General features: G+C 38.3%; 2 protein-coding genes across 7 annotated transcripts in view; both read left to right on the top strand.

Moving 5' to 3' along the window:
• LOC120299565 (cullin-9-like) overlaps positions 1–14,529 on the top strand; it is a 60,167-nt gene extending 45,638 nt beyond the window's left edge. Inside the window, exons 33-41 of the mRNA XM_039324481.1 lie at positions 3,373–3,537; positions 3,625–3,788; positions 4,987–5,080; positions 5,417–5,491; positions 5,913–6,023; positions 8,017–8,134; positions 10,860–10,993; positions 11,176–11,267; positions 12,999–14,529. Coding sequence (XP_039180415.1) covers positions 3,373–3,537; positions 3,625–3,788; positions 4,987–5,080; positions 5,417–5,491; positions 5,913–6,023; positions 8,017–8,134; positions 10,860–10,993; positions 11,176–11,267; positions 12,999–13,206 — 1,161 coding nt within the window. The 3' untranslated portion in view covers positions 13,207–14,529. The remainder of the gene's footprint in view (positions 1–3,372; positions 3,538–3,624; positions 3,789–4,986; positions 5,081–5,416; positions 5,492–5,912; positions 6,024–8,016; positions 8,135–10,859; positions 10,994–11,175; positions 11,268–12,998) is intronic.
• Positions 14,530–22,572: 8,043 nt separating this feature from the next.
• TTBK1 (tau tubulin kinase 1) overlaps positions 22,573–23,421 on the top strand; it is a 132,166-nt gene continuing 131,317 nt past the window's right edge. For 2 of the 6 annotated variants that reach the window (XM_039324490.1, XM_039324489.1), the window contains exon 1: positions 22,573–22,922. The gene's annotated coding sequence lies outside the window, so the exon portion shown is untranslated. The remainder of the gene's footprint in view (positions 22,923–23,421) is intronic. The other 4 variants (XM_039324491.1, XM_039324492.1, XM_039324482.1 and 1 more) reach the window with 4 other exon arrangements.

The raw sequence follows: 23,421 nt of genomic DNA, 5'->3' as shown, positions 1-23,421 counted from the left end.
AAAGCTCCCTTTCTCAGACCCTCGTAACTTCAGAAGGTTGTTAAGTGACCAGTCATTAAGTGAGGATTATCTGCAGCATTTTTTTTTTTTAAATCTTCCTAAAATAATTGGAGCAATTTGCTCTGCAGATGTCTCTTCTCCTTGTGCAGTGAGTATTGATGGAATCTAAAGAGTACTTGGTCAAAGTACTTGGTATATGACGTTGTAGAGAGCCATATACGAAACAAAGTAAAAGATAAAAAATTTGTTTTGTTTTTTTATCCATGTATACTGGTTTGCATACTGTTGTACTTTCTCTGTCTCTTGTATATTATGTTATAGTAAAAATAAACAAAAACAGATCTAAATATAATCCCCTAAAATATATTACTGGAGGGTGCGTGTCTATTTTTCCAGCACTTCTTGACTTCAGAAACAGTGTGTTTTTTAGTTTTCCAGGCAGAAAGCTAGTGAACGTAATGCTTCTGAATGTTAGAAAGAGGCTTTTTCTAGCCTTCGAAGCAACTACATGAAGAATGCCAGCCCTCATGAAGTTTCTAAAAGCAAGAAAGGCTGGGAAAAGCTTTTCTGTTATTCAAAAGCATTGCATTTGCTAGTTTTCTGGCTGGTCACAATGTTTCTTAACAGAGATGGAAAGAAGCTCAGTTCTTCTGAATGCTAGGTTCTTTTCTCAGCCCAGCACTGGAGTTCCTTTCTGCACGGAATGGAGAGAGGGTCTGGCGCTGGGCTGGAGAAAAGAAGCTTGCATCTCCCAAATTTGTTTCTCCAGCTTCCTGCAAGAGTTCCTCCCTCCTATATGAAAGGGAGGGGAAATCCTTCTGCAGGCAGTAGCAGCTTGCATCCTTCTCTGCTGGCTTCACATTGGCTTTCTGGAAAAATCAGCAGACAAGATTGCAAGTGATGACCACATGATTGCAGAACAGATTGCCAAGCACCAGAAATATGATCAAGTCACTGTAGTAGTTATAACTTCAAGGATGGGTCATAAATAATTTTTTCCTGGGAATCTTGTAACTTTGAACAGCCGCTAAAGCAACCGGTGGTAAGTTAAGGACTGTCAGGAATTATGCCACATTTCCAAAGGAATGGTATTGGTTCTAAATAATATCTTAGATTGTATAATTCCTAATTGGACTATTGCAATGTGCTCTACATGGCACTAAATCTGGAAAGTATCATTGGTTCCATAATGTGATAGTTTACACAGTTAGACATCTCCTCGGTTCACCCATGTTACATAGCTGCTATTAGAGTTGTATTGGCTCTCAGATTCTTTCCTGGTGCAATTCAGGGTGCTGGTTACTACCTTTAAAGCCATACACGGCAGAGGGCAAGGTTATATGCAGGTCTACTCTCTTTGAGGTTATCTACATGCTTCGCCAGGCTCGGCAGGCTGGGCTTGCTCTGAGTCTTGTCCCTTAAAGGTTGCCACCTAATGGGTCCTACAAAGCATGTTTTTAATAGCAGCCCCTCCCCTATGGAATTTCCTTCCCTCGGGATCTGGCAGGCTCCCATCCTTTTAGTTCTCTGGAAAGCTGAAAGGTTTGGCTTTTCCCCTAAAGGCTGGGATAAGGTGAGGCTGCAGCCTGAGGATTGCATGGTTTGCTGTATTGGGGATTGTGGGTCAGATCCCTGTTTTTCTTGGTTTTGATTTTACTATTGCTGTGAGTCACCTAGAGTTGTGTTTTGTGATACATGGACAAAATAATTTGTTGTATTTCCTTTGCTTTTTATATTACAATAAACCCCCAGTTTAATGTGCCTCAATTCAGTGGACCTCTACTCCAACGGGTATAATCTATCTATACATGTACACAAACAAATCTCACGGAATACTGCATCCAGTTTTGGTCACCACGATGTAAAAAAGATGTTGAGACTCTAGAAAGAGTACAGAGAAGAGCAACAAAGATGATTAGGGGACTGGAGGCTAAAACATATAAGGAACGGTTGCGAGAATTGGGTATGTCTAGTTTAACGAAGAGAAGGACAAGGGGGGACATGATAGCAGTATTCCAATATCTCAGGGGCTGCCATAAAGAAGAGGGAATTAAGCTATTTTCCAAAGCACCTGAAGGCAGGACAAGAAGCAACGGGTGGAAACTAATCAAGGAGAGAAGCAACCTAGAACTAAGGAGAAACTTCCTGACAGTGAGAACAATTAATCAGTGGAACAGCTGCCTCCAGAAGCAGTAAATGCTCCAACACTGGAAGTTTTTAAGAAGAGACTGGACAGCCATTTGTCCGAAATGGTGTAGGGTTTCCTGCCCGAGCAGGGGGTTGGACTAGATGACCTCCAAGGTCCCTTCCAACTTTACTACTATTACTATTATATTTAACAGACATCCCGCTTTAAGAGAAACCACTTGCCCCCTCAGTCTGTTAAATCAATTTAAGTCATTATATTAATTCTGAGTTTGCATCATTTTCATGTTAATCTGTCCATATTTTTAAAATGGATTTAAAAGTAACATGTTAATTCCATCTGAAGTGTTAGGATTTAAAATTTCCCAAAGGGATAAGAGCTTTTCCAGTAGTATAACCTTGCTACAGAATTCCATTTATTTGGGAGGCATGACTGGTTTCAATTTTGCTGCCTTTTAGATAATTAATAATATCTTAATTGAAATACTTTTGGATCAAATCCATCCAAAGAAATAAGATAAGAAGAAGTAAGATAATATTTAGCATTTAAAATCCACATGCAAGGGCGATAACAGTACATAAAGGGTCTCGGCTAGTATTAAAAGTATTAGTAATATTTATTCATTAAGACATTTAAAAGCAATAATAATATGCTTTTTATTACCCTTTTAATTAAACCTTCTAATTCGGTAAATCCCAAACCTGGGAAAATTACCCAAAATTGGGTAAAAGTGGGTAAAAGTGGTAATGGCACACAAACCCATTCCCAATCACAATAAAGACATTTAAATAAGGACTTTCTGATAAATGGTTTTGGGTAACGAAGGAAAAAGTTTAGGAAGCACTGTTCTAATTGGTTTTGCTGACTGTTTCATTTATAACGTTATTTTACCCATCTATCCTCTTCAGAAAATGATGTAACTTAATATATTATTTAATTGGGAAAATATTATTAGATTAAATTATGAAGGGATAAGTCTCATTTCAAGAAATTCTTAGGGAATAAGGTGGTTTATTTTTGCACCCAACATTAGTAAGTATTCTGCTACTTCTTTTAGGATTAAGGTGCTATCCTGAATAGAATTATCTTTAAAAAGAAAAAGAAATCTGTTGAAAAACCTGTTTTGTTTGTTAAGAGGTTTATAACATGCTTATAACACAAATATGTCCTTGATATTTTTAATGAGAACTCCAAAGCTAACATTCATGCATTTTTTTTTAATGCAGTATGAGAAAGCCCTTCTAAGAGGTTATGTTGAATGCTGTTCAAACCTCACTTGGTGCACCAACCCTCAGGGCTGTGATCAGATACTCTGCAAGGAAGGCCTTTGCTATGGAGAAGCTTGTTCAAAGTGCTCTTGGATCTCCTGCTTCAGCTGCAATTTTCCTGAAGTAAGGCTAACATGAAGCCTGGAGGCAGGGGGGTTCTCTCTTTTTAGGACCACATACCACATAGTTCAGTCTCTGGTTTCTTCACAGGCTCACTATCCTGCCAGCTGCAGTCACATGTCTCAGTGGATGGATGATGGTGGTTTCTATGAAGGAATGACTGTGGAAGCCCAGAGTAAGCACCTGGCCAAACTCATATCTAAACGATGTCCAAGCTGCCAAGCTCAAATAGAGAAAAATGAGGGCTGTCTACAGTGAGTATGTTTTCCAGTACATTTCTGTACAAAGAGGAAAAAATATATAAGGAAGCTTCAGTAATTTATGGTTTGTTGGACAGATAGGATTATTCTGCCTTCTCTCTCAAAGACAAATTGATTTGCGTCTTCCTCACTCTAGAGGCAAGAGGCTGCAAGACAAAGTAACACCCAATTTGATCAACTTTCTCCATCCTGGTGCCCTTTAGATATGTGGGAACTACTATACCTAAACCACTCTGCTATTTGGGGGCATTTTCCTTAAGTAGTTGTCATAATACCAGTCCTATCTCCATTGTCATTTAAGGAACATTCTTTTCTCTTTTTAATCATGCTGATGTGTGGGTGTTATTTGTTATTATTGCTAACATTCCTTTGAAAAGTTAGAATGGAAAACTTGATGGATAGAAAGTATAGGTACTCTCTAGGCTTCCTCCTTACATATTGGATCCTGGTATCTGGGCACCTTGGCTCAACATTTGCAGCCTTAGTTGCTCCTCATGTAATTTTAAATCTCACAGGGCAAATACAGGCCCAATAGAGCTTAAAGAATATCTATTTATCATTTTATTTAGTGTTTTCACTGATCATGTTTGGATGTGATGCCATAGGCAGGGCATCACCTGAATATTACTATTTGTCATATTTTTGAAGAGAAAGTGTTCTCTAGCATTTGCTTTTATTTTTATCATTGAAGCAATGTTTCTTCCTTTTCCTTTTTAATACTGTGGTGCCATTCTGTATGGCTTTCCATGTTTTCTTTATTTGGTCAATTTATGTGGCCACCCATCTCACAAATCATAAAAAACAATGAAAACATTAAAAACCATCACCCCACCCCATAATCTGCTGGAGAGTACATTCAAGTTCCTATCAACACGGTCATTTTGCAAGCTCTATGTTACTAGATTCCCCAGGCCAGATGGAAAAGCCATGTCTTAGAATGTTCCAGAAGTCCAATAAGGTCGGGGTCAGTCTGAATTCAGGGGGAATTAATTTCCAAATGGGGGTACTGTGGCAGAAAAAAACTTTCCTACTGGGTCCCATCAGATGATATTTCTTGGTGGAGGGATCTAGAGCTTGCTCATTAACATGTACTTAGCTGAAACAGCCCTAGAGTTACTTTTCACATTAATGATCCAAAAAATGAAGTTGGTGGCCACATCTTATTAATGGCCCTCATCCCCGTTATATGCAGTATGACTTGTGCCAAATGTAACCATGGATTTTGTTGGCGTTGCCTGAAACCTTGGAAACCAACCCATAAGGACTACTACAACTGCTCTGCCATGGTAAGTATTTATGCAAAAGACAAATAACTTTTCTGATACAGGAATATTCTTTTCTAAGGAAATATAAGTAGTAATATATATTTTTTTAGGGTAAAGCAAGTCCAGGTATTTTTTTTATTTATCCTGGCATATGGTAAATAATATTACTTTTGTTTTTTATCATTATATACCAATTACTAACTCTTTTATGTTTTGGAAGTATAATTACACCTGTAATTTTGGACTTCTTTTCCAATGTATATATAAAATCTACATTATATGTATAGTCTAAGAAATTTTAAAAGAAATAATGTTTGCTGTTACTTTGAATAATTGCATTCCATTTCTCTCCTTCAGGTAAGCAAAGCAGCTCGACAGGAAAAGCGTTTCCAAGACTATAATGAAAGGTGCATTTTTCATCATAAAGCAAAGGTCAGGATCACTGTTCTGTACCCTAACATGCATCATCAACCATGTACTTTTATGCATTGGTCATCTTAGAATATTTAACTATAGACCATTCTAGTCACTGAGAACAGTAATATGTCATCACTTCATCCAGTGAAAAGGCAATTTAGAAAGATTGTTTTGCTTCAAAACCAATAAATGAAATTAAACCTTATTATTAGAAGAGAAAATGCCTTTTCCTCATACTTTCTGCCTTTTATCAGGAAAGTAGAGCTCATGTCCTCATTTTGTTATAAATGCTCTGCAAGAAATCCTCCTCAATGTTGTTTTACAATATTACTCTAGACATTTTATATACATAAAGAGACATATGAATCTTTTTTGGAATAATATAGTCAATAAGAGTAGACATCAGGAAAACTGATGCAGTTCTCTTCAATTTCAGGAATTTGCTATGAACTTACGAAGTAGAGTTTCGACTGTCAGTGATGTGCCACAGATTCGGACATTGACTTTTGTTGTTGATGCCTGCAAAGTGCTGGAACAGGCACGAAAAGTAAGTCCCATCTTTCAATGTATGCTACATTTTTCTGTAGTATTGTCCCCTTCTTTTCAATTCTTTTTTATTTTATACTTTTTATAGCCCCACAAAGGATGTAGAAAGTGTAACACAGGAGGAGGTCCACAGCATGTGCATAGAACTGTATTAAATGATCAGCATTTAAATGAAAGAGTGGAAATAAAAGTATTTGAAAAAAAAATGGAGTGAGAGAACAGTGTAAAATTAAGAGGCTAAAATGTTATTGCAACATGATATTTTAATTCAATAGAATGCAGAATAATAAGGCATTTGTAGACACTTTCATTCTATTCAAAGCCTAAATAGTATTTTGTCAAATTTACATTCAAAGCATAGTGATCATGAATGCATCCTGATTTATTCTGAAACAATTCAGCCATTGGCTTAAATTTGAGATACAATTTTCTCCCTAATTTTTTCAAGATTATTTCTCTGCAAATTTCTAAATCCTTCCTTCCTTCCTTCCTTCCTTCCTTCCTTCCTTCCTTCCTTCCTTCCTTCCTTCCTTCCTTCCTTCCTACCTACCTACCTACCTACCTACCTACCTACTTACCGTTCATTTCAGTGAGGATTTAAAAAGAAATGCTATGACACCACATCTTCTATATAAGACGCCAAATGTTTTTTTCTGTAGATTTACATAAGGGCACTTCTATATTAGCTGCTGTGTTTTCAATTCTCTTCCTAATAATTCCAACCTTGGAATTTTCCTGGGTTGAAATTTTCATTGAGCTGTCCACAAACATTCCAGGATCTATTTTGGAATCAATCACTGCTTGCTTAGTTCCCATTAACGTCTGTATGACATTCAAAATTTTGGGTGCCAAAGTATCATTTTATCATTTTAAAGCCAATTGTGTGTGTTAGGTAGATTTTAGGTGGGACTCTTTGAATTTCATTCTTTAGTGTATTGCTGGCTAAGTTTGGTGAAACTTCACATTTGGCCTTCTTATTCCTTACTTCTAAGACCAACTGGTGATCAAAAAATTAAAATGTAGCAGTCCTAATGCTAACCAGGGACCTCATTTTGAAGATCTTTCCATGTGAAGATTTCCCATTAATTCCTACTCTATTTCCTATTCAGTTACTGTTACATCTGTCCTCTTATGATTTAGATGTTAAGGTTGCTCAGGAGCCTTTGGTAAGGGTCTGTATCAAACCTTTAGAAAAATCCATTGGGGACTCTCTTTTCAACATCCTAATTGGCATCCTCAAAGAAATCTAGGTGTTTAGTGAGAAAATATCTGCACTGGTGTTTAATGTCACGTTTAACATTGTTTTTATGATACAGAAAATGCATTTATTTGGAGGTCCCAAAGGTCCTTTTTTAAGAGGCAACTGGACATTCTTGGTTTTTTTGGGCAACGTTTTGCTTCTCATTCAAGAAGAAGCTTTTTGGATGAGAAGTAAAACATCTTCAAAGAAAAACAAGAAAGTCTAGTTGCCTCTTGAAAAAGCACCTTTGGGAGAAACATGAGCTGGATGACTTAGAATCTCCATAGACATTTCTTTGGAAGATACCTTAGAAGAATCTATACTGGCTTTCAGAAAAAAAAACCCTCTCCAGAATGCTTTTTCATTCTTAGTTTTTCTTTGGATTCTTGTTACAAAGCCTTTGTCATTCTATGGATGTTTTATAACTATGACCATAAAAGAAATAATACAAAAACATGGGAAATTTACCCTAGCATTATTTCCCTCTAACTCCAAGAACCTATGCTTTAAATTTGAGCTATGAAATATTCTTTTTCTCTCCTGCTCTAAGTAGGAAGGTGGTACTATGCTGTAATAAGCTTCTTCCAATTACTTGATTCTAATTCTCTTCTAAGGGAATATCAGAGGAGAGGAGCAGAGTTGTGGGAATGAGGGGTCATTACCTTCTCTCTCTGCTCCTAGTGAAACCATTCCCCCATTGGAGAGATTCTAACTGGAATCATTTATATGCATTGTGATACATGATGTGTTTCAGGTCCTAGCATATTCCTGCATCTACAGCTACTATAACCAGGACACAGAAAAAATGGATATCATGGAACAACAGTCTGATAATCTGGAGCTGCATACTAATGCTTTACAGATCCTTTTGGGTAAGCCATTATTGACATGCAAGTAACTGTCATTTGTTTGAGACAAGTTCATTGAATGCTGGCAATATTTGTAGTAATATAGAAAGCATCAGTTGTCATAATAGTATTTCCTTATTGCTGCCAGTATACATCACCCTTGCCTGCAAGTTCAATATGCTGAGACAGTAATTATTATGACAGTTATTTCTTCCACACTTTTTTCTGTATTTTCATTGTAGTGGCCAAGAAGACTTGTGTTTTTTAAATGTTTTATTAATTAATGTTTTAATTAGTTAATGTTTTATATGACAATATTTCTAATCAACTTGTATTTATAAAAATCATCCTACGTTCATCATGCATTCTATTTATTATTCTTATTTAAGCTTAATTTCCCCTTAATATTCAAACCATTTTTATCAGTCATAATTTTCTCAATATTGATTATCTAAATATCCAAGCTTTCCATTTACATACATTATCCCAATATTTTCATATTTCATGTGTTATAAGGATACTATATTATCTATCTTATAACATCTACATATAACATCTTTTTTGATCGGCTTATATTTCATTTATATTTGTAAAAGTTATCTTGTTAAGTCACTATATATCCTATTTTCAAAAATTTTTGTTTAAGCTTAATTTCCCCTCAATATTTCAGTCATTCCTCAGACCTAGTTCTCTTCAAATTAATTACTTTTAAATTTCAAACTTTTCATTTACATATATCATCCCAATATTTTTACATTTCATATATTGTAAAAAATACTATACTTCTTATATCTCTTATCCCTCTTACTATAGAGTCCCTTTATATCCAAAATTATCTGTTCTTTTAACCATATTCAAACAGGTGTTTGCTCATGTAGTATTTCATTTGGTAAGGCGAATCAAATCTTTTGAATCTAACTCTGGTCTTCTTCTTTTGCCAAGTAGCTTTCCAAGTTAATATATTTCGTTTGCTAGGAAGTTCCTGTATTTTTGTGGGTATTGTTGGGAGTGAGGAGGACAAATTACGTAGGATATGTACTTTTTGTCTCCCAAACTCTAATGATTCTCTTGGCAGTTCTATAGTCCATTTTGTTCAATCTTCTTTCTTTTCCTCGGGTTTATTTTAATGTCCTGACAAATAAAATATCTTTTCCATTTTTATTGTTATGGCAAAATATTGTAGATTTTTTCCTGTTCATGTTAAGTTGTAATTCTCTTCATTTGTAGCTTCACTGTTTAAGTCATTTTCTTCTAGTTTGTGTTCTATTATCTGATTTCTTTGTTCATTCTTTATTATCATTTTCTGAGAATTTTTTAATTGTCTGTTTAGATTGGAGATGTGCTCATTTATGTCATCAGAGTTGTTTTTGATCTCCTCGTGGTTTGAAGTCATTGTCATTTGTATCTGTTGTAGATTGCATACATTTCCTCCTGGAAAGTATGTGTCTTGTCTTGGAACATTGTTTCTGGAAGTCTCTGATTTTCCAGGCTAGATCTTTCAGGAGTAGATATTAGATGTGGTTTCCTGTAGTTTTTTGATAAGTATGCAATATCTATATTGTCTCCCCCCTCCAAATAATTTTTCATCAGTGCCATAATCTCTATGATTAGTCTTGTCAAACCAGAATCCAAACAATCCAATCTTATATAGTACTTATCTTTATATATGGTTTTTGTAATCCAATGTGTTTCCAATTGTCAAGGCCTCAGTGAAACCAGTATTTTATAATAGTTCTTCTATTCAGAGGTCAGTTATCAACCAGTCAGAATTGCAATCCAATATATTTAGCTACCTTGAGTCCTTCCTGTAAATCCCCCCCCCCCGAGAGATTAACCAAGAATCAAAGTTTTTCTATTTCTGTAAACAATTCTTGGACTTAAACAGCAGTCAGAGCAGACACTTCTTAATCTTATGGCTGGCTCATTATGTTTTCTTTCTTTGTTCTCAGCTGTCTTCTTGAGAGTTATTAAAGTTCAAGGGAACAGATTATTCTTTGTTTCTGGGCGACTTGCCAATTTCTGAATCAGTCTTGTTAATGTTCTATACTCTGATTCTCCACTAGATGTCAGTAGTTGTTTATTTTCCAGCTTTTTCAAACAAAAAATTATTATTTTTTTATATAATTTCATCAGGACCCTTTATGGTGTAAATTTTCTTAGTTTCTAGATTTATCCAGACTGTAGTATTATAAATTTTATTTCAATATATTTCTTTCCCCCTTAAAAGTTAATTCACCGCTTCCGTCTATGGAGGAGTGGGGGTGTAGTCCCCTCCCTTCACTTTCGGAGAATTTCTTACTTTAGGGATCTTTTCCAAGGAATCAGTTACAAAATAGAAGAGAGAAGATTGATACTCTCACCAGTTCCAAGCATGCTATTCACCACTGTTCTAGTTTGTGCTCTTGGACTTTGGCTGCAAGTAGCTTGGGCTAGACACTGGTGTGCAGCTAGCCTTTTTCTGTTGGGTTAGAGGGCTTCCCTTGGATTGAATAGATTGACCGCCATCATTCTGTGATCATCTGAGCATCCCTCTTTCTTTGTTGCCTCTCCAGCGTGACTTTTGATCCATTTTGGGTCCCCTGGCAGCTGTGGGGTATGGAGCTCTGCAATCCCACGGCTGTGCGCTACAGCAAACCCCGGAAGTCCTTAATTTCATTTTATAACCAGTTTATTTCACTGTTGTTTTTACACTTGGATCCATTCATTCATAAGTGCTACAATTTGGAAATGGATCTACTTTTTCTTTCAGAAGAGATGCTGTTACACTGCCAAGATCTTGCCTCTTCCATTCGGTTGCTCAAAGCAAAGCATTTTAATATCGGTTTAGAGTTGGTTCGAAGGATCCAAGAACGGCTCCTATCAATTCTGCATCATGCTACTCAGGTAATACCTGCCTAGACAGGATATATACGGTAGTAAATGTATTTTTGCCAATTCAGTATTGCAGCAAAAAGAAATGTGCTAAGATCATTATATCTAGATTCTTAATGGTTCCATTCTCTTTAGGAGAGTGATCTCTGGTGTCAGCATCTTGCTATATCCTTTCGATCTTTATTTTGTTGCAGGATTTCAGAGTTGGATTCCAAACTCGACAAAGCTCCGAACAGGGGGGGATTAAATTATCCAATGTACTTAATGGCACATCTGCTTATAAACAGTAAGTTTTCTTATGGGAATATGTGAATAGTAAGCTGGGGTTCAGGTTTCCAGTGAGAAGCAGTCTGGCTAAGAGGAGCCTAATTCAAGCAGGCCAGCAACTATTTAGATAGATTATATTTTTCAACGGTCTTCATACAAGTAATCCTTGATTTATGACCATAGTGGAGTCTAACCATTACAGTCATACGTTGTGATAGTCCTAAAGTGGGCCATCTACATGTCTTATCTGATTTTATGTCCTTTATGGTAGCCATTGTTAAGCAAATGCTGCAGTCATAAAGCCAACCCATTGTTTGCTATAGGCTGACTTTGCTGAACACCTGAAGTAAATATCAGTTTTCAACAAAACTATCTCAAAACACATGTGACTGTTGGATGCTGCAAATGGCCATAAATGCAATCCAATTGCCAAGGGCCGATGTCTGATCACGTACCCAGCGGATGACTGTTGGAACTTCAGAATTGGGTTGAAAGTAGTCCAAGGGAGATCTGCTTAATTTCAAATGATCATTAAGCCAGGGGTTCCCAACCCCTGGTCGTTGGACCGGCACCAGGCCACAGCATAACAGAAACCAGGTCATGCAAACAAGCAAAGCCCCATCCATGGGATGCAGGCAGCACACGAAACCACGCCTCCCTCCAGTCCACAGAGAAACCTCGCCACGGAACAGGTCCCTGGTGCCCAAAAGGTTGGGGATCACTGTGCTAAGCGACCAGTCGGAAGTTGAAGATTACCTATTCCAGAGTACTTTCTGTCAACCAGGAGATGATTTCCTTCTCCATAAAGAATAACTTTATATTTTCCACAATAACTACTCCGACCCTGCCAGCATTTAAGAAAGCCATTAAAACTCTCCTGTTCCTGCAGGCCTGGGGCTGATGCCCCCGGGGGGGGGGGCGGGATATGATCGGACACGCTGTATGAATGTATTTATTTTATTGTTTTATTGTCATATTATTGTTTTAATTTTGTACGCCGCCCTGAGTCCCTTGGGATTGGGCGGCATATAAATTTTAGAAATAAATAAATAAATAAGCCAGATAGATTTGAATGTCAAATCTGATGCATATAAATTTGGAATGAACAAGATGCTTTGGGGAGTCACAAAAGAAGCCATGTTTTTGCTGCCCCTTGAGTAATGTATTATAAACATTTCTCCAGTTCTTGGTAGTGTCATTGTAACAGTAACTTCTTGCATCTCTTAAAATAACACTGGTAAAAAGAAATATGGAGTTGAATTCGGTTCTGTTCTGTTAGAAAATCTAGTATATTGATTGTGAATGTTAGGAGTTAAAGTAGAGGCAGGCAGTCTGTTTATGTTTATGAATTATATTACTTTTGAGTAGCTGAAAGCAGTGTCATCACGTCATGTAAATGGAAAGTGCATGTCTTGCTTTCTATTTGCCCCAGTTTTAGGAAACTTTTTAAAAATAGTTTTATATTCAGTAAGCCTATCCATTCTATAGTTCACTAGCCCTTGCTAAAAATCAGTAGAAATTAATACTAGTGAATTTTAACAACAAAGTCCAGGGAGGTTCTGGGGTCCACAAAAATATGATTTAGAGACTACCAATAACTAATCAAGAAATTTCTAATGAGGAAAATCCTTATTGGCTTACTTCAAGCATATTGGGTGAAAGTCTTGCTTAGTTCAATAAGTATCCTATTGGAATTTAGAAGACTACTGTAATCCAAAAATGAAATGACACTAAATTTGTTTCTGCACAGGCTGATTTTTTATGAAGGATCTGATACACCTGATACAGATGATGGGGGCAAAGAGGAAAATGAGGAAGATGAGTATGTTCCAGAGTGGCAAGAAGAATATGATGATGAAGACCTTGATGATGATGATGATATTTCCTATGATGATGAATCAGAAAATCTAGAGAGAGATTGCTTTTTTTTTGATGATGAAGATGAACCATTTGATTAAGGTTCACCTTTGGACTCCCAAATTCTGAAGAAGAGCAAGCTTCAGGCATCCTTGTCCCTGCTAATTCTGCTAATATCATTGTCACAAATGGCAGGGAGAGGATTTCAGTTAATTGGGAGTCAATTATAATGATCATTTACAATGAAGGGCACCTTCTCTTTGAGATATATCTTTGTGGCTATTGGAAAATTCACAGTGCCTGATTACATATGAAGTTCATTAGCCAAATAAATGAAAAAACTGGGGAGCTGTGAGGCTGCAGGACTGCAAACTTTCTTAGGGAATAAGACTAGGCTCCAAGTCTAGAAAAAAAAAAAACTTTGCTCAACTCCAATGCAGGCTTCAATTTTAAGAGAGCACTATATATCATCAGTTTATGTGAAAGTTTGCACATCATCCTTTTTCATATTCCCTGTATTTTATTGCCCATTGGCTAATACTTATGCAGAGGTTTTATTTGATAAATATATTTGACTTTATTATTTTGCCCAGCATTGAGTTAAAGTTCTAGAACGTAATAGCAATACAGCCTTATTTATGAGTGCCAGTTCAGTTTTGTTCTCCAATAGTGATTCATACGGTAAATACATGGAAACATGAATGTGTGTGTGTGTGTGTGTGTGTGTACACACAAATGTACATAAATATGCAAAGTCTTTAAGGGGCTTCTTGTCTGTCAGAACAATTCTCATTTCCATTCTAACACAGCTCCAAAACAATGAATGGAGATTTTTATTTCATTTCAATATAAATTATTCTATAAGATTCAGTGCCAGGGACAATGATATTATCTAATTAATGAAAAGGCAACTTAGGACATTGATTGTGCGTGAATCACTTGAATTACATCTCCTTTGGGTAAGAATTGTGTGTGCTTGTGTGCATGCGTGTGTTTGCACGCTTGCATATAATGCTTTCTTATGAATGTTGGTAAAGCTGTTTTTTTTTAAAAAAATTAAAACAACTCCCAAATTCAGTTAAAATGCCCTATGGCTCTTTTGGATAAATCTGTAGGTTGCTTATGTTCTGAACTGAAATGGTTTTGTATTTTGTATGGAACTCTTTCATGAAGAGATTTTTTCTTTAATGTTCTTTTGTCATTTGGAATGCATTCTACAGGTGGGAATTCCACAGGATATAGAAGTTCAGAGGGTTCATATATACAATATAAACATATGTATGCATACATATATGTGTGTATGTGTATGCAGGAGCTAAAATTGTTCAGAGTATTCTGCTTTCTCTTTTCTTGAAAATAAAAAAGAACCCAGAAAATATACAACTTCTGTTTATGAAATAAACTGGTTTTCTTCTGTTGCTCTTTTTATATGCTTTTCTTTGATTTTGCTTTGTTATCCTTTCTTAATGCCAAAAATGGGAATGGGAAGATTGTTGTTGGGAGAAGCCCCATTATCTTGAAAGTGTCTAGTTAAACATTTGCTATGATACCATTTTCTCAGTTTCTCCAGCTCAGCAGATTTCTAATACTTCATAGTTTACTGAGAACAGGAGAATTTGTATTTACAATGTCACAATATCCATCTTTTACTCTAGATTAGAGCAAATGTGGGATGTAATGGGATGTAGGAATGACCTGTGAGATAGAAGGAAGAGCCACAGACTAGACAACTATCATGCAAAAGTCCATTGAAGCAGAGGGAATGTGGGACATGTTTTAGAAGGGATCCTTCCTAATTTTCTTAACAATAAAAGAAAAGGGAGAAATACTTTCCAACTCGCAAGAATGTGTTAATGTACAGATAACAGATATTTTATAATAAAGATAGAGCTAGAATTCATTGTCATGCTTCTTGTCTGAACTATCTACACAAAAGCAGTTTATAAGAAAAAAAGAAAAATAGCACGTTTCCAAAGTGGAAACAATTGTGCAATAGTGGATGTCTATCAGTTATGAAAACCTATGAATACATATTTTAGTTGTGGGTATTGAATTTTAAATTTATTTTTAATTTGAGATAGTTGTCATGCAACATCTCTATTATCTGCTTTTATGCCATAGCTTAAGTTCACTGCACCAACAAATGTACACATTATTATTATTTACTCTATATCTGTATATCACCTGTCAGCTCTTAAGGAGAGAAGGCATGAGTGATAGGTAAAACATGTTTTTGACATATTTTAGAGAAATATATATATAGCTTGTGTACATTAAAAAAATAAGACATTGTAAAGCTGCTCTTGTTCCCCTCTTCCAAAAGTGGATATATAGGATATTTGGAACAGGGCACAAACATTTGTTTTGAATTAACAAGTCATAATACATTTCAATCAACCAACATTGAGTATCATTGGTTAGATTTACACATGCTGAGCCATAGTTTGTCAAATGATGGTTGACTAAGACACGCTTAAGGTTTTACATACCTTACAAAAGCATAAACCATATTTACAAGCCATAATGCATGGGTTCACATACTGCTCTAAAACAAGTGCAATGTATGAACTCAGCCCCTTAATTGCTTGGTTGAATACCATTGTTCTGATGAAAACCAAAAATACAGTCTAGAAAAATGTCCATAAATTATCCTTAGTAAAAAAAAAAAAAAGATGGTTCAAGAATACCCTAATTTGACAATCTGTAAAGAGAAAGGTAACACCTACTAAGAAAAGATCTTGAGTTTAAATACCATTGCTTTGGGGTCTGTGGCGTGGAGTTTGGAGGCATGCAGATGTGAAACTATTTGCTGGGTAGACCAGTAACTGGAAAAAGATATCAGAGCATCATATGAACAGTGTTCATATGTTACATTGAATGACGTGAAATGTACTAGTAATGATATCAAGAATGCATTTGTGAAAAAAACTCAATTTCTGAACCAAGCCTGGCTGAAGCCATCTTTGTTGTTCTGAATTGCCACAAATTGGGAGAGGGGAAAACTGCAGACAAAATACTGAACAATCTTGTGGGAACAAGGTCATTCTTGCAGATGTGGGAAGGAGGAGTGAAGACAAATGGAGAAATCCACTAAGTACTTTAACTGGGTAGCATGATCTATAGCACAGCAGAGGGGAGGGGATTGTTACTTTTAGTTACTTTGAATCTCTGGGGAAAACTTTAGAGTTGGTTTCACTTTTAACCACGCAGATAATATGTATCCAATAAACATGTGCTTTGAGGAAATTTCAAGCCTCGCTTGGTTGCATTAATCAGAACCATAGCAACAACCTTTTATTGGGAGCCTAGTCTTGAAGAATGCAATGATACCATAAATGTGTTTTATTAATTGTGAGGGGAAAGCAAATATCACCCGTTACAGGGAAAACAATAGACTTTGACCTCTTGGGAAAAAAAATACCCATTTTGCAGTGATATATCAATTTTTATAATCAACAGTGGACTTAATAGATGCCCATATGTCCACTGTCCCCAAACCTTGCATTTGTCCATATAGTTGCATATTATGAACAGTAACAGAGATGTGATGGACACTAGAAGATTAAAGAATGATACAGGAGGGTTCTTTTTCATATAGTTCCTTCAAATTTAGTAACAGTTATTTCAACAGGTGACAGATCTATTCCAGCCCTCTTGTCCCCCGCAAATATTGGCAATCAAATTCCATATTGCTGCCAAGAAACTACTTGAAAAAAACCTTTGTTTCAAAAGAAAAAAAGTAATAGGAAGAGAAAGGAGTGTTAGGTATGTTTCCTTGTTGTTCTTAGTTGCAAAGTCATGTCCGACCCATCGCGACCCCATGGACAACGTTCCTTCAAGCTTTCCTGTCCTCTACCATCTTCTGGAGTCCATTTAAGCTCACAATGTTTCCTACTTTGAGTTATTTATAAAAGTAAAGGATAATATATATATATATATAAATGAAGAGTATCTATGAAGTTACTTGGAGTTGAGCTAGCAAACATATTTTACTTAGGGGATTAGGAAGGGAATAATCCAGGTTGCCAGACAATGCAAAATAGGCATAATCAGAGAAGGAGGTGTTCTGTCTTAAAGCCCCTTGTTTGGGTGAAGGTACATTCACTCTCCAGCCAAAAGATGGTTGTGGGGGTGGGGTGAATTTTTTAAGAACTGTAAGATCTGAAGTTGTTGTTAATTGCGAAGTCATGTCCAACCCATCATGACCCCATGGACAACGTTCCTCCAGGTCTTCCTGTCCTCTACCATCTTCTGGAGTCCATTTAAGTTCACACCTACTGCTTCAGTGACTCCATCCAGCCATCTCATTCTCTGTCGTCCCCTTCTTCTATTGCCCTCAATCTTTCCCAGCATTAGGCCCTTCTCCAGTGAGTCCTTCCTTCTCATTAGGTGGCCAAAGTATTTGAGTTTCAACTTCAGGATCTGGCCTTCTAAAGAGCAGTCGGGGTTGATCTCTTCTAGGACTGACCGGTTTGAACGCCTTGCAGTCCAAGGGACTCGCAGGAGTCTTCTCCAGCACCATAGTTCAAAGGCCTCAATTCTTTGGCGCTCAGCCTTTCTTATGGTCCAATTTTCACAGCCATACATTGCAACTGGGAAAACCACGGCCTGGACTATACGCACTTTTGTTGGCAGGGTGATGTCTCTGCTTTTTAGTATGCTGTCTAGATTTGCCATAGCTTTCCTCCCCAGGAGCAAGCGTCTTTTAATTTCTTGGCTGTAGTCCCCATCTGAGGTGATCTTGGAGCCCAGAAAAATAAAATCTGTCACTACCTCCATTTCTTCCCCATCTATTTGCCAGGAATTGAGAGGGCCGGATGCCATGATTTTGGTTTTCTTAATGTTGAGTTTCAAGCCAACTTTTGCACTCTCCTTCTTCACTCGCATCAAGAGGCTCTTTAGTTCCTCTTCACTTTCTGCCATTAGAGTGGTATCATCTGCATATCTTAGGTTGTTGATATTTCTCCCGGCAATCTTAATTCCAACTTTTGATTCATCTAGCCCTGCCTTTCTCATGATGTGCTCTGCATATAAGTTAAATAGGCAGGGCAACTGTATACAGCCTTGCCGGACTCCTTTTCCAATTTTGAACCAATCAGTGGTTCCATGTCCAGTTCTCACTGTTGCTTCTTGACCCGCATATAGGTTTCTCAAGAGACAAATGAGATGGTCTGGTACTCCCATCTCTTTAAGAACTTGCCACAATTTGTTGTGATCCACACAATCAAAGGCTTTTGCATAGTCAATGAAGCAGAAGTAGATGTTTTTCTGGAACTCCCTAGCTTTCTCCATGATCCAGCGTATGTTGGCAATTTGATCTCTAGTTCCTCTGCCTCTTCGAAATCCTGCCTGTACTTCTGGTAGTTCTCGATCCACATACTGCTGGAGTCTAGCTTGTAGGATTTTAAGCATAACTTTACTAGCATGTGAAATGAGTGCAATGGTGCGATAGTTTGAACATTCTTTGGCATTGCCTTTCTTTGGAATTGGAATGTAAACTGACCTTTTCCAATCCTGTGGCCACTGTTGAGTTTTCCAAATTTGCTGGCAAATTGAGTGTAGCACTTTTACTGCATCGTCTTTTAAGATTTTGAATAGCTCAGCTGGAATACTGTCACCTCCACTAGCTTTGTTGTTGCTCAGATTTTCTAAGGCCCATTTCACTTCACATTCTAGGATGTCTGGTTCGAGGTCAGTGACCATCTCATTGTGGTTATCTGGGATGTTAAGCTCATTCTTGTATAGTTCTTCTGTGTAGTTTTGCCATCTCTTCTTAATCTCTTCTGCCTCTGTTAGGTCCCTGCCATTTTGGTCCTTTATCATGCCCATCTTTGCATGAAACGTTCCCTTCATATCTCCAATTTTCTTGAAGAGATCTCTGGTCCTCCCTATTCTGTTGTTTCTTCTATTTCTTTGCACTGTTCATTTAAGAAGGCATTCTTATCTCTTCTAGCTATTCTCTGGAATTCTGTATTCAATTGGGTGTATCTTTCTCTTTCTCCTTTGCCTTTTGCTTCCCTTCTTTCCTCAGCTATTTGCAAAGCTTCCTCAGACAGCCATTTTGCTTTCTTGCATTTCTTTTTCTTTGGGATGGTTTTAGTTGCTACCTCTTGTACAATGTTGCGAACTTCCATCCATAGTTCTTCAGGCACTCTGTCTATCAGATCTAATTCCTTAAATCTATTTGTCACCTCTACTGTATATTCATCAGGAATATGATTTAGTTCATACCTGAGTGGCCTAGTGCTTTTCCCTACTTTTTTCAATTTAAGCTTAAATTTTGCAACGAGAAGCTCATGATCTGAGCCACAGTCAGCTCCTGGTCTTGTTTTTACTGACTGCATACAGCTTCTCCATCTTTGGCTGCAGAGCACATAGTCAATCTGATTTCTATGTTTGGTGATGTCCATGTGTAGAGCTGTCTCTTGGGTTGTTGGAAAAGAGTGTTTGTTATGACCATCGTATTCTCTTGACAAAATTCTATCAGCCTGTGCCCTGCTTCATTTTGTACTCCAAGGCCAAACTTGCCTGTTATTCCGGTTATCATTTGGCTTCCTGCCTTAGCATTCCAATCCCCCATGATTAGGGGACTGGAGGCTAAAACATATAAGGAACGGTTGCGAGAATTGGGTATGTCTAGTTTAACGAAGAGAAGGACAAGGGGGGACATGATAGCAGTATTCCAATATCTCAGGGGCTGCCATAAAGAAGAGGGAATTAAGCTATTTTCCAAAGCACCTGAAGGCAGGACAAGAAGCAACGGGTGGAAACTCATCAAGGAGAGAAGCAACCTAGAACTAAGGAGAAACTTCCTGACAGTGAGAACAATTAATCAGTGGAACAGCTTGCCTCCAGAAGCAGTAAATGCTCCAACACTGGAAGTTTTTAAGAAGAGACTGGACAGCCATTTGTCCGAAATAGCGTAGGGTTTCCTGCCCGAGCAGGGGGTTGGACTAGATGACCTCCAAGGTCCCTTCCAACTTTACTACTATTACTATTACTATAAGGACATCATTTTTTGGTGCTAATTCTATAAGGTGCTGTAGGGCTTCATAGAACCAGTCAATTTCATCCTCTTCAGCACCAGTGGTTGGGGCATAGATTTGGACTATTGTGATATTGAATGGTTTGCCTTGGATTCGAATTGAGATCATTCTGTCATTTTGGGGATTGTATCCCAGTATTGCTTTTCCTATTCTTTTATTGACTATGAAGGCTACTCCATTTCTTCTGAGGGATTCTTGCCCACAATAGTATACCCGATGGTCATCTGAGTTAAATTCACCCATTCCTGTCCATTTTAGTTCGCTGATTCCTAAGATGTCAATGTTCAGTCTTGTCATCTCTTTTTTGACTATGTCTAGCTTGCCTTGATTCATGGATCTTACATTCCAGGTCCCTATGGAGAAAAAGTCTTTACAGCATCGGACTTTCCTTTCACCACCAGATATATCCACAGCTGAGCGTCCTTTCGGCTTTGGCCCAGTCGCTTCATTCTTTCTGGTACTACTGGTATAGCCCTCTGCTTTTCCCCAGTAGCATATTGGACACCTTCCGATCTGAGGGGCTCATCTTCCAGCGTCATTATCTTTTTGCCTTTTAGTACTGTCCATGGGGTTTTCATGGCAAAGATACTGGAGTGGTTTGCCATTTCCTTCTCCAGTGGATCACATTTTGTCAGAACTCTCTGCTATGACCTGTCCGTCTTGGGTGGCCCTGCACGACATAGCTTATAGCTTCATTGAGTTACACAAGCCCCTTCACCATGACAAGGCAGTAATCCATAAAGGGGAAGATCTGAAGTAGCAAGGGACAATTAAAATAGTCCATATCTGAGTGGACAGCTAATTACATTTTTCTATATCTAGGAGCTGTTATATATGTATGTTTCCTGCACTATATTCTAATCTAGATCCATAGTAATTTAAAAGAAAATGTGTTAGTAAAAATAGTTTCTAGGAACGTATGCTTCTTATCGATGACTGAATCAAATTGACTGACATACAAGATAAAAAAACATGAAAAGTTAGATGACTTCATACAAGTTAATGGTGATGCTGCAGAATGTTTATCTGTTAATGTAGTCAAATGTGCCAGGTCGGTCAAACAAGTTTCACAAGGCTTCCCTGGGAATACAAAGGCAGGTGATCTGAGGAGAAATGATTTCCACAATAATCTCCATGCCTTGCAGGCAGAAAAGAGAATTAACGTCTTTCTCCTTTTAGTTGTGGATTTTTTTTATCTTCTTTAAAGTGCTTTATTTTCTGTAAGTGTTCATTACTGTATATTTGTGTGTCTTAGATTTTAATGATGGAGTTGAATACCATCTATAGAACATTTTGTACAAATTTTGAGTTATAATTTCATGTAAATTTTACAAATTTAGTCCACATTCTTTTTGTTGTGTTGATATTTTATCTCTAAAGTTGAGAATCCATTTGTCATAGCTTTTAATATCTATCCTTCTTCGGATCTCTATTTCATAAGCATCTATGATGTCCATTGGCATAGAGGCTTTGGGTTTTTTTATTGCTTTTTAATTTTTTGCATATTTCATTGTCTTGTTACCGAATTTCAGTGTAGGAAAAAAAATCCTCCAATTCACTACAGATAATCCTCAGTTTACAACTATTTGTGTAGTGACCATTCAAAATTATAACAGCATTGAAAAAAGGGATTTAATGATCATTTTTCACATTATTATCATTGCAGCATCCACATGGTCACGTGATCAAAATTAGGATGCTTGGCAACTGGCATGTATTTATGACCGTTGCACTGTCTTAGGGTGATGTGATCACCATTTGTAATTTTCCAGCCAGCTTTTGATAAGCAAAGTCAATGGGGGAAGCCAGATTTGCTTACTGACCACATGACTCACTTAACAACTGCACTGATTTACTTAACTATGGCAAAGAAAGGTTGTAAAATGGAGCAAAATTCATTTAAGAACTGCCTTGCTTAGCAACAGAAATTTGGGACTAAATTGTGATAGTAAGTCAAAGACTACCTGCAGAAATACAGAGGGACACATTATAATTCCCATAATTAAAAATAAAATTAATGAATATATTTATGTGCTTTACTTTAAAGTGCATTTAATAATGCTGAATGAATCATGAAAATACTTCATGGATAAAATAGGGAAATAGGTTGTAAGAAACTTTTGTTCCATAAGTCAGCTCACCAGCAAAAGACCTAGGAGTGAGTGAAGTATTGGAGCGATCAGGATTTTCCACTTATCAGAAGGTAATCATATCTGGTCAGCAAAACATCCCAGACAAGAGCAAATAAGTACAGACAATGGAGTTTTGCCGTCCAGACATACTAGCCCCAGTTATCTTAACATGCACGCAGAAGGCTCGGAATGTTTGAAGGAAGGTTCATCTCGGTGCACGCATAAGGCACTTCGTGTAACGGCGCGCGCAGTTTTGACAAGCAGCTCTGTTGTGGCGCGTGGAAGCCACCGGAGGTCCCGAAGGAAGCCGGCAAGGTAGGGCGGGGCGGGGCGACGCTGCGGAGGCTGGAGCTGATGTCAGGCACGGCGGCGCCCGCTGCTGCTTCTGCGCGTAGTGCATTGTGGGCGAATCCCGCTAGCAGAGCCTCCTCCTCCTCCTCCTCCTCCCTTCTGCCGCCGCGGACCCATCCCGAGGCCGGTGCGGGAGGGGGGAGGATGCTCCCGGGGCGGCCCCCACAAGAGGAGGCAGCTTACCAGACAGTCCCAGGCAGGGCAGGGAGCCACGCGCCGGTGCCGTACTGACTGAGGGCAGCTGGTGGAGGATGCACCACCCTCACCAACGGTTGCGGCAAGGACCAGGTGAGCGCCGAGGGACGGGCTGGCCGGCTCGGAGACTGGGGGATTTTGAGGCGGCACCACGGCCTCCTTATTTCCCCTAATCAAACACTTGGGGAAACGAGGAGGGGGCTGGGGCCCAGGAGGTAGGGCCGTGCCTGGACCCCTCCTCTGAAGTGTGGCCTAGTGGTGCATTTTGGGAGTTGTAGTTCTCTCGCCCTCGAGGGCGGGGGAGACGGAGACATGAGGCTTGGCGTGGCGTGGCAGGGATCTAACCTCCCAGGATGCCTCGGGGCTGGATTGAAGCGAGGTTTGGCCAGTCGCGATTCGGAGCAGCCTCTGGGTGGTGGAAGCGCCCAAAGGCTGGAGGCGAGTTTGGTCAAACTGCAGTGCAGGCAGCGGGGGGAGGGGAGGAGCCTTTCAAGGGCTGGCCTCGTGGTCTACCTGGGAGGCTGGGGGCGGGGCTCTGGTGGTTGACTTTCATTGCCTCGGGAAATGCTTAGACGGCAGTGGAGGTAACGGA

This window comes from Crotalus tigris, unplaced genomic scaffold (assembly GCF_016545835.1).
Source record: "Crotalus tigris isolate CLP2741 ecotype Arizona unplaced genomic scaffold, ASM1654583v1 scf7180000024302.2721777, whole genome shotgun sequence".
NCBI classification, from domain to species: Eukaryota; Metazoa; Chordata; class Lepidosauria; order Squamata; family Viperidae; genus Crotalus; species Crotalus tigris.
This window is presented reverse-complemented; position numbering and strand designations above follow the sequence as displayed.